Consider the following 11011-nt stretch of genomic DNA (forward strand, 5'->3'; position numbering starts at 1 on the left):
AGCTCCGCCCAACTCCGGGAACCCGGGAAAACTTGTGAACTAATCAGAAAAAGCGGAAGGCGGGAGATCGGGGACCCTCCCAGCTCGTCGCCCAATGGAAAGGAGGAGGGCAAACGAAATGGCCAATAAGAAACGGCAAGGGGGGCGGGCTCGCTCGGCGGGAGGTTCGGACCCGGGAATTCCGAAGGCGGGGTCGGCGCTGCCCGCGCGCGGAGGCCGCGCCCCTCCTGGCCCTGGTTTCCTCGCTGTCAAACAGCCGCAGGAGCACCAACCCCGGCCGAGCTGGCACTGCCTGGAGAGGGGACCATTCCGAGACTGCACCGCGCGGTAGATACGAACCTGGGCTGGGGCGGGGAGGGAAAAGGTTGGGTTTGCCTTGCATCATCCCGGGAGCCCTTTCTTCTGTTTTTATCCCACCGGAGAAGTCGGTAAGCAAGGGTTTAGATCCACTTTACTGGAGAACGTTAGAGACCCGTTTGCACTGCCTTTTGAGGGGTGACAGTGGATACACTTCCCACTGGGGTTCAAGCCAACTAGTTTTGAGTGAGGGATTGGCCAGAAGAGTGAGGCGTGGGCTAGCAGGTGGGTTACTCTATTTGGATCAGCAGGTTTTACACGAAGAAGCTTCTCTTCTCCAAATTACAGAGGTGACAAGTTAATATCACACAGAAGCAGTCCCTACCCTCACCTCCACACCTACAGTTCGAATTTCCCTAGAAGCTGCCTAATGTATTGTTGCCTTGTACAGATCGAAGGCTCCTGGAATACTTAGCAGCCTGAGGATTCGATTCAGCTTCATACCAAAAGACGCCTTCATTTTTGCACTACACTGGGACCTTCACCAAACTTTTCAGTTGCAAAGCTGCTGACAGACAATTTTGCATCGCGTCCTAGGCTCCTTGCACTCTGAATTTGCCCTACTCAGGGAGTGTGCTCAAAGTTGAAATTGCACAGAGGACAGCTCAAGTTTGCATCAGACGGAAAGTGAACTTAGGCCAGATGTGCATGGCCCAGTGAGTGGGAAAGGTGATGGATTCCTAAAGTGGAAGAGGTGGTTTGGAGGGGGCACCGCCCATGCTGCCTTGCTTCCAGCTGCTGCGCATAGGGGGCGGCAAGGGTGGCGATCTCTACACCTTCCACCCCCCAAGTGGGGCTGGCTGCACCTACCGCTTGGGCTGCAGGGCCGATCTCTGTGATGTGGCCCTGCGGCCCCAGCAGGAGCCCGGCTTCATCTCTGGAGTCCATGCGGAGCTGCACGCTGAACGCCGGGGTGACGACTGGAGGGTCAGCCTGGAGAACCATAGCAGCCAAGGTGAGGAGTGAGCAGAGCAGCCTTATGCCTGGGCAGTTGCAGTTCTGGGCTGGAATGACCGAGTCTCCACAGGGACTCTGCCTGCCTCCCAAACTCGCCATCAGTTTGGATGGATGGTTGTCATCCAGACCCGTCTTCCCACCAGAAATGTGCAGTGTCAGATATTGTGGGGCTGACCCTGTTTAGCTCTTAGAGGGGCTGGGAGGTAGATCCAGGGCCTGCAGTATCAGTGGGGTTGTTCTGGGGCCACTGGGGGACAAGCTCAGACTTAACTAAGTTTCCAGATTTGTTTAGGCACCTTGTCCTTGGCTTAGGGCAGTTATATGTTGAATTGTCTTAATGATCTGGACATGTGTCTTACTCCCTGACTTGGAGGCAGTTAAGTCAGCCTCAGAAGGCCTGGGTTCCCATCTCAGTGCTGTTACTGGCACCTGGCAGTATCACTCAGGCCTGTCACTTCACCTTTTTAGATCTTAGTTTCCTCTTAGGTAGAATGTAAATCTTTGTAAGGTCCATTTTTGGGGAGTGCTGTGGGGATTGGATATAGTGGCCAACATTCATTTAGTGCTTACTATTATGAGACAAGAACATTTTAAGGGCATTAAATGTAGGTGAGCACAAATACCCCACTTTACAGACAAGGAAAATGAGGCATAAAGAAGCTAACTTGTCCAGGGTCACATGGCTGGTAAGTGGTGGAGCTTGGATTTGAACGCAATCTGAGCTATGCTGATTAGTACTAAGTTGGAACTGAGTGAAAGTGGGCATCTCTGAGAATTGGACCTCAGTGAATTGAGCGAAGGAGTTCATTCCCTCCATGTGCCCTGGGAGAGGGCATAAGAAAAATAAACTCATTCCCAACTCACAAGGAGTTTCATATCTGATGTCACCTGCTGAGAGATTTAGAATGTGAGAATTTGATGACAGGTGTCATGTTCTTCCTCATGTTCCCCAGAAAACCAGACAGGACCAGATTTCTCCACTTCTGACCTGTCATTTGTTTTTGTCGTTCTCTGTATTTGTCTGGTGCCCCACAATCAACAGGGACTTTGGTCAATAATGTCCGACTCCCAAGGGGTCACAGGCTGGAGTTGAGTGATGGTGACCTTCTGACCTTTGGCCCTGAAGGGCCCCCAGAAACCAGCCCCTCAGAGTTCTACTTGTTTCAGCAAGTCCGAGTCAAACCTCAAGATTTTGCTGCCATTACTACCCCACGGTCTAGGGGAGAAGAGGGAACCGGGGTTGGTTTCCGGCCCATGCTGCCCTCCCAGGGGGCTCCACAGCGCCCCCTCAGCACCCTCTCCCCTGCCCCCAAAGCCACGCTGATCCTCAACTCCATTGGCAGCCTCAGCAAGCTCCACTCCCAGCCCCTCACCTTCTCACGGAGTGGGGGTGGGCCACAGAGCCTGCCTGTTCCCACTCCAGCTGGGGAAGTGGGGACAACCCCTTCTGTCCCACCCCCAAGAAACCGGAGGAAATCAGCTCACCGTGTACTGGCGGAACTGGATGATGAGAGAGAGGCTCCCAAGAGCCCCCCACCAGTCCTTATGGAGCCCAGGAAGAAACTCCGTGTAGAGAAAACCCCACCGACACCCAGTGGGTAAGTGGAGAGAACTTTGTGTCGTTATTTCACTGCCTTTGGATTCTTTTAGAGCCCTAGGCTGGGAGGTAGCTCTCTGCTTGGGGGATGGGGATGGGAGATGGAACAGAGGTTGGAATGACAAGACCTGGGTTAGTTCTTCTAACCAGATTCACCTTTAGTCTAGTGAATCTATATAGGTTCACTCTGCAGTTATCCAGGGGAAAGTTCTAGGCTTCTGCAGGTTTCCAGTGACCCTGGTTTTTGTGTCACTTTCTTCAGAAATCGACGTGGGCGTCCTCGGAAACACCCAGTGAGCAACCCCAGGGCTCCCCCTGCAGTTGGGGGCGGGGAGCACTGTGCAGCCCCTTGTTGCTGCCTACCCCAAGAAGAGACAGTAGCCTGGGTTCAGTGTGATGGTTGTGACATCTGGTTCCATGTGGCCTGTGTTGGTTGCAGCATCCAGGCTGCCAGGGAGGCCGACTTCCAGTGCCCAGGCTGTCGTGTAGGCATCCAGACCTAAGGCCCACCACCAAAGCACCAGAGGACAGAGCTGGCACCTCCAGGACATGGGTGGACACTGGGGTGCCAATGGGTCCTAAGAGATGCCCTCTTCTTCCCTTGCCTCTCTAGGAGGGAATAACTACAGGGGAAGGGGCCATTCCTATGGATTATCAATTCAAGGCCTGGAGCGGGCCCTCATGGCCAAGGTAACAGAAGAGATGGCTTCCTGCCAAAGATATTGCTGCCTCCAGGAAGTTGCCAGTGAACTGGAAATTCCCGCTTGTCACAAGCTGTAGGTCCTTGTTGTCATGGACACTAGAATGTCTGGTCAAGAGAACCCATCAATTGCAGAGGTCATGCCTGGGAAGTTATAAGCCTCAGACTTGAACAAGCAAGTTCTAAATGTTCTTGATGGCATCGCCTAAGGCATCTCTGGGAAAACCTAGGGCACAGCCCCCAAACTCCCTTACATTGTGGGCAGTCCTGCCGCTGATCCCCGTGACTATGACCTGACTTTTCAGAGCTTTGCTTCCGTTTCCAAATAAAGAATGAGCAGCTTCATATACTCCAAGGTACTTACTCTTTGTGGGTCTGATACTCCTTGCTTTCCGATTCTTGAGAGAATGGAGTGGTAACGTCTGGAAAACTAATTCAGATTCTTAGGGGAGGAGATAAGCAGACAAGGCAGAGAAATACAAACCTGCTCGCTGAAAAGGTACAAATATATGAGGTAAGCTGGAGGTGGAAAGACAGGAAAAAAGGAATCCAGGTAATTACAGTTTCTAGTTTAAAAGAAAACAGATCCGGAACTTCCCTGGTGGTCCAGCGGGTTAGACTCCGAGCTCCCAATGCGGGGCGGCCCGGGTTCGATCCCTGGTTGGGGAACTACATCCCGCATACATGCTGCAACTAAAGACCCCGCATGCCTCAACTAAGAGTCTGCATGCCGCAACTAAGAGCCCACATGCACCACAACTAATAGATCCCACATGCCGCAACTAAGACCTGGAGCAGCCAAAATAAATATTTATAAAACAACAAACAACAGATCTACTGCTATTAAAATAAGGTACTTGGGATTTGGTCAAGTTCATGAGGGTGGCAGAACTTTTACAAGGTTCACCAGTACTACCAAGAAGAGAAAACCTGAGACACCAGCTACAACAGATGGCAACCTGGTCCAGTGTATCAACGTAACCCACGTATGCTACACCGATTCTCTTCTGAGAGTCGTACGCCAAGCCAAGATACTGTCAAAGTAGCATTTCTGTAGTTCTTATTAGGAAAGCCCTATCTTGACCTATCCTATTGTACCTGCATATCCATCCCCTTCCTCCTCTACTTAGACTTACCAACCCAAGTTTCTTACACATTGAGGAAAGGCTCCAGAGCAAGGGCTCTAATTAGGAAGTGGCAGAGGCAGGACTAAAATGTGGGAGTTTTGGTGAGTCACAGACAGGGTAGGCAAAAACCTTAAGTGGAAACAAAATGGACCCAGGTATCAAGAAAGCACAAAGTAGAGTTTCCGGTTGCGGTGATATGCAGAAGAAATGAGTACCTAAAAGACTTGATTTTTTAGCACAAAGCCACTGAGGACTTTCAGAGTAGAGTGGGGAAAAGCAAAAAGCCAGCTCCTAATAGGGAATGGGCTATGTAATAACTGCATCTTTGGGCAAAAATAAGGTGTTCACCTCCAATTTCCCCAGGTCACAGGCTCCTAAGAACTAGCTCACACCTATAAGAGCCCTCTACGTATAAACTTGGGATCCAATCCCAGATCTCCCTCTGACATTGTGACTCTGGGCAGTTTAAATGGCATCCTTGGTCTCAGGGTCATTTGGGTGGGAGAGCTATTAATATCCACTATTAACTATCCCCATCCACTCTTCAGTAACTAGAGGAGAATAAACCAAAGACAAAAATATCCACCTACTAGGTCCCAGGCTTCTTTATTTAAGAACAAAGTGATGAGTGATGTGGGGATTAAAATCAAGAGCATCATTGAACTTCACCTTCCCTCCAACCAGTTCCCCCAAACTCCCTGCCCCCACACCCTTTGTGTTCCCAATTCCTTTCTTAGTGAATGAAGAACTTAATCCCAAAGCCCTGGTATGAGCCCCAGGGTTCTCTCCCTAGCTGTCCCCCTTCCTCTGCCCCCATTCCTGGGAAGGGCAGACACCTCAGTTTGAATGCATGGGGGAGCCCAGAGTGGTGACAGACACCGAGGGAAAGGCCTCACCCTCAGGAAATGGGACCGAGGAGTACAGCGTAGTGAAATGAGGACCCCCATAGCCTGGGGTGCCAAAATGGGGCCCTGGCGCCAGAGGAAAGGATACTGGTCCCCCTGAGAAAGGAGACCCAGCAGCCTCAAAATCCTCTCGTTGCGAACAGTCACTGCTTGATCGTTTGCCCTTCTGGCGACGGTTGCAGAACCACACTCGGACCACCTGGGAGAGGAAGACAGAGGAGAGGGACATTCGATCATAAGCTCTGGGAGGTGTGACTGGGAAGGAGATGGAGCACACAGGGATGCGGACAGCGGCACTCACATCCTTCTCAAGCCCGAGCTGCTGAGCGATGTGGCTGATCTGCTGCAGGGTGGGCTTTGGGCACTGCAGGAACATGCTCTCCAGGTTGCCTCTCACTCGGTTCTCAATACTCGTCCGCTTTCTCTTCCGGGCCTGCACGAGGGTCTCTGCCTTGCATATCTGGGCAGGTGGGGAGGAGATGACAAGGAAGGAAGTGGGAGGGCAAGCCTCGAACCTGCTGAGCAGCAGCATCATGAGGTCAATGACTCGAGAGCCAGCTGCTCAGGAGCACTGACCGGCACCAGGGCCACAAGAAAGATCCCGGAAGGTTGGGTTTAGACCAGTGGTCCTGGACCTTCTCCCAGCAGAACTGAGGAACTGCATTCCATCCCATTGAGGACCGCTGCCTCCAAGAGGGAGAGCTGCCAGGCATGGATGGAAGCAGTGGAAATCGGGCTGAGACCAGGCAGGTCCCTATGCATCCCTCCCACCCTCACCTCCTGCAGATTCTCGTTGTTGTCAGCTTCCTCCACCCACTTCTGCAGCAGGGGCCGCAGCTTACACATGTTCTTGAAACTGAGCTGCAGAGCCTCAAAACGGCAGATGGTCGTTTGGCTGAACACCTTCCCTGGGGAGGTGGGTTGAAAGAAGCAAGGTGAGGCAGCAGGCAGGGCCCTTTCGACCCCAAGACCCAGGGCTCGCCACCTCTTCCTGCCCTCCCAAGATCCCACACGAGTACGGTATCTCTTTCCCCTCTACCCTCACCTCTAAAGAGGGTAGAAACACCCTTCCCTCACCCCCTTGGTGGGGAGGAAAGGCCCAAATTCAGGGATGTTCCTTCCAGGGGAGATGTGGTCCCTGTGTTCTGTGGGTCAGAACATGCTAGGTGAGACTCACCAAAGAGAACCCCCAGGGTGAGCCCCACATCGGCCTGGGTATATCCCAGGGTGATCCTCTTCTGCTTTAGGACCTTGGCAAATTGTTCGAGGTCTTTCTGAAGAGCTTTGATGTCCTGGGACTGCATTTTAAAAGGCAGAGGACATGTAAGAGCATAAACATACCAGTTAGCCACCCCACCCCCCCTTCCATTTGGGCCCCAAGGAATAAATAGTCTATGGGAGTATCTCTGCTTCCAGGCTGCCCACCTAACAAGTAGAAATAAACTATATACAAATGTCATTTACCCCAGAAAGTGACACATCCATCAGATGCAGAACATCATTTGATAATGGAAAGAAAAGCCCAGGCCTCAATGAGAACACCTATCGGGTTATGAAGGGGGCTCCTGCCCTTTAGTTCTTTAACACTCACAAAAGCTTTTTGACTCTAGTATTTCCTCAGTTTGAGGAAGTTTTGAGTGTAGAGATACAGAGCACCATGTCTCTGGTTCTCTTTCCAAATATACTCTCTCCAGCTTACTTTGAGGGTCCCACAAACTGTGACAAAGCATGCACATTCACAAACACACTACAAAACAGTCGTCGTACGAGGTATGAATAACATGCTTTGTATATAGTTAGTGCTCAGTTTTTAAAAATCTGATTATCCCTTATTTTTAACTGTATCTTTTTGCAATATAAAAGCATCCTCATTGACCAATTCAACATATTTATCGAGCACCTTCTGCAAACCAGTGGCTACACAAAGTAGACCAAAAACACTGGCCCCAGGGACTTCCCTGGTGGTCCAGCTGTTGAGACTCCACACTCCCAGTGCAGGGGGGGCCCGGGTTCCATTCCTGGTCAGGGGACTAGATCCCACACGCCACAACTAAAAGCCTGCATGCCGCAACTAAAAGACTCCACGTGCCACAACTAAGACCTGGCGGCGCAGCCAAATAGTTAGATAACTTTTTTTAATAAAAAAAAGAAAAGAAAGAAACCTAGCCTCAAGGGGCTTTCATTGTGATGAAATAATTATTATCGAGTATGGTAGAAGTGCTATGGAAAAAAGTAAAGCAGAGTAGGGAATTATGGGGAAGGTGACAATTTTAAATAAGACAGTCAGAGGTGATGTTTGAGCAAAAGGAAGGAGCAAAGTGGAAAGGCCCTGAGGTGTGTGGGCCCTGGTAGTAGCAAAGCTAGCAGCAAGGCCAGCAGCAAAACTAGCATGGCCGGAGCAGGGTGAGAGGACTGAGGAAAGGGAAGAAGAGGAGCTGATGAGGTCACAGAGGTGAGCAGAGCAGATCCTGGAGCTGCCGCCGTAACTTTGGTTTACTCAGAGAAATAGAAAGCCGCTGAAGGGTTTTGTGCAGTGAAATGATCTGACTCTCACATTTTAAAATGTTCACTCCAGTTGATGTATTGACCATAGACTAAAGAGGCAACTGCAGTAATCCCAGCATAATGATGGTGGCTGGGACCAGGATGGCTCTAAGTGATTGATTCAGGATGTATATCCAAGGTAAAGATAGCAGCGTGTCCAAAGGATTGGATGTAAGGATGTGAAAGGAATGAGGATGCCTGGTCTGGGCCTTAAGCTACTGGGAGATGGACAGGGTGGGGCAGTGCAGGGAGCCATCCCAGCAGGAGACAGAAAATGCGGTGGTCATGTCTAGAAGATATTTGAGTCTTGAGGGTGGATGAGAGGTGAATGAAAGGTAGACAGAGCAGAGGTTGATAGATGGAGCCCTGAAGCTCTCCAATGAAGGCCAGTGGCCAGAAGATGGAGAAGAGCAGCCAGGCCTCTGTGCAGTCCTGAAAACCTAAGGGAAGTATTTCAAGGGTCATCAATCACATCAAACTCAAATAAGGTAACTTCCATTCCCAACTTCTGCTCAACCAATGTCGCAAACCTATAAACGTCAGCTGTCCCCATCTCGGCTTTTCCAAATCATATTTTGGGGATTTGAAATAAGGTAAACCCCAGTTCAAATCCGAGCTTTACCATTTAGCAGTTAAGACCCGTGAAATAGGCTAATAATACCTCCCTAGGAGATTTTGTGCAGGTTAATGAGATAATGATGTAGAAACTGAGCCCACAGCCAGGCATTTAGGAAATGGACCACAATTGGCAGCCATTATCATTCACGGCTCAGCCGTCGCCTCGAGCAAAGAGTGTAGGGCTACTCGGTCAGCTGCAACCAATCACACCTCCTTCGAAGAGGTCTAAAGGTTTAGTACTTGATCTCTAATTGCTTGCACTTGTCTCTTCCTCGGACCAGAAGATATATCCTTAATAGTCCCCAGCAGGGCTGGATGCGGAAGTCTTCAATTCCCTCAGCAAACCGTACGTTTGGGGAATGGCCTGGAGATGACTTCTTCCCCTTTTCTCCCCCTGTTCACTACTTATGGAATTACGGCCGAAATTGGTGTTTCCAGCTCTCTACAAGGGGGTGTCAGGGTGTGCACTCTGCCTGACGGTGACTCACTGGGCCCAAGGCAGAGGTCAAGGGAAGACAAGCCCTAAACTTGATGGAGGGTAAACCCAAACTCCACACATCCACGCAGCCCAAACAGGAGCTTCTATCAGAAACCAGTCACACCCTAGACTTTCAGGAACAATAACCCTGGGATAAGCACTGTTTTCACCCTCAGGCCACACTTAACCCTAAGGCGGAGATCCTGGATCTGATCAAGCTCAAATTTTCAAGGAGGGATCCGCGTAGAAGAAGGGGCTCCAACCCCAAGCTGGGCTGGTAATGAGTGACCCGACCCAGGTCAGACCTAGGAAGTGGAAGGACCTACTTGACAAGGGCCGAGGGGGGAAGCAAGGCCAACTTCCGACTGCCCCAGGCCGCCCTGCCCTCACCTGCGGTTCTCTCTAAATTCCAGCCCCTAGTTCCCACCTGGCCCCTGCTCAGGGCGGCCTGCAGCCGCCACACACGCGTCCCGGGGCGCCGCCCTCGCCCGCTCCCCTCCTGGGTCGGCGACCTGGGCAGCTGCAGGCGACCACCTCCCGTCGCGTGGCCGCCCCCGGCCGGCGCGGTTGGCCCCCGCCGCCCGCCCCCAGCAGCTCACTCGCCTCCTCGGGGTTCGGCTCCAGCTTCTCCTTCTCCAGCTTCACGGCGCCAGCGGGGGCGGCGCAGGGCTCCGGGGAGGCCCCCTCGGAGCTGCTCTCCACCCCGGCTCCCGCCTCGCCCTCGGGCTGAGGGGTCTCCAGGCCGCCTTGGGGCACCAGCCCCACTCCAACCTGAGGTGCACAGTAGGCCATCCCTCCGCACAAGTCGTAGGGCGGGGGGCACGCGGGAAGACCCCACACCTCGGCGCCGGGCCCAACCCCCGGCCCGATCCCTGACCCACCGGGAGGCCCCTGGAAGCTCATCCAGGTCCGAGGATCAACCCAGCCCGGCTCTGGCCCTCCCGGCCCATCGCCTCCACCGCCCGGCGGGGGGGAGAAGGCGAAGTCGGAAGCCAGGTGTCCCGCCATGGGGAAGGAAGGCGCCCCAAGCCGGGGGCCTAGGAAAACGAGGGCTCTCCAAGGGACTGCTCGACACCTCTCTCCCTCCCCAATCCCACCCACTAGCCTTGACCTCTGGCCCCGCCCCCTGGATGGGTGGGGGAGGGGACGGTGGGGGTGGGAGAAACTGAGGCGGAGGGTGTTTGCCGGCTGGTGGCGGTGGTGTCTGGAAGCCGAAATCCAGGCAGCTCCAGCCGGGCGCCTCTCCAGGCCCCAGATCCCGAGGCTCTTGGTGCAGGTCCCCCATGCGGGCCTTCACTCCCAACTCCCAGCAGGCCGCCCGGCCCTGCCGACGCTCCGCACACACCAGAGCTGCCTGGGATCGCTTCCACACCTCCTGCCCGTTCTTCAGGAGCCCGGCTGCTGGACCCCTCGCCAAACACCCTGGCACCGTCCCCTCACCCGAGCCCAGCCACCCTCTCGGCTCCTCAAACATTAATTGTTTATGTGTCAAGTCCTGATGGGGCTACCCCTCAATTCCTTAACAGCCTCCCTCCCCGTTGTCCTCCTGCACCCCCAATCCAGGAGCCTAGGTGTTCCCATTTAGACTACTGGCCAGATTCAGTTACCCCAAAGCTGCGCTGCCCAGCAGCCATCTATCTGCCTAGGCTTCTAAGTTCCACCCCATCACCAGGGGCAGACTGCCAGACAGGCTTCCATTCCATCCCCGACTTTCCCGGCCTCAGAGCC

The 11011-nt window shown here is 53.1% G+C and overlaps 2 protein-coding genes across 3 annotated transcripts; one reads left to right on the top strand and one right to left on the bottom strand.

Moving 5' to 3' along the window:
- The first annotated feature begins 198 nt into the window (after positions 1 to 198).
- Positions 199 to 3970, top strand: TCF19 (transcription factor 19). Of its 2 annotated transcripts, XM_067752440.1 has the most exons (5): positions 199 to 327; positions 749 to 1312; positions 2357 to 2912; positions 3174 to 3204; positions 3525 to 3970. In XM_067752440.1, exons 2-5 carry the CDS (start codon positions 1075 to 1077, stop codon positions 3603 to 3605), a joined length of 906 nt encoding a protein of 301 aa, XP_067608541.1. In that variant the 5' UTR covers positions 199 to 327; positions 749 to 1074; the 3' UTR covers positions 3606 to 3970. The 2 variants fall into 2 exon arrangements, with proteins under 2 accessions (XP_067608541.1, XP_067608540.1); XM_067752439.1 differs by having other exon boundaries at positions 3174 to 3970.
- A 1434-nt stretch (positions 3971 to 5404) lies between these two features.
- POU5F1 (POU class 5 homeobox 1) lies at positions 5405 to 10291 on the bottom strand. Its single transcript, XM_067752438.1, has 5 exons — positions 9887 to 10291; positions 6821 to 6941; positions 6421 to 6551; positions 5945 to 6103; positions 5405 to 5842 (listed from the first exon to the last, which is right to left on the bottom strand). Exons 1-5 carry the CDS (start codon positions 10289 to 10291, stop codon positions 5576 to 5578), a joined length of 1083 nt encoding a protein of 360 aa, XP_067608539.1. The 3' UTR covers positions 5405 to 5575.
- Positions 10292 to 11011: the final 720 nt, after the last annotated feature.

Source organism: Pseudorca crassidens, chromosome 10 (assembly GCF_039906515.1).
Source record: "Pseudorca crassidens isolate mPseCra1 chromosome 10, mPseCra1.hap1, whole genome shotgun sequence".
Classification (NCBI taxonomy): Eukaryota; Metazoa; Chordata; class Mammalia; order Artiodactyla; family Delphinidae; genus Pseudorca; species Pseudorca crassidens.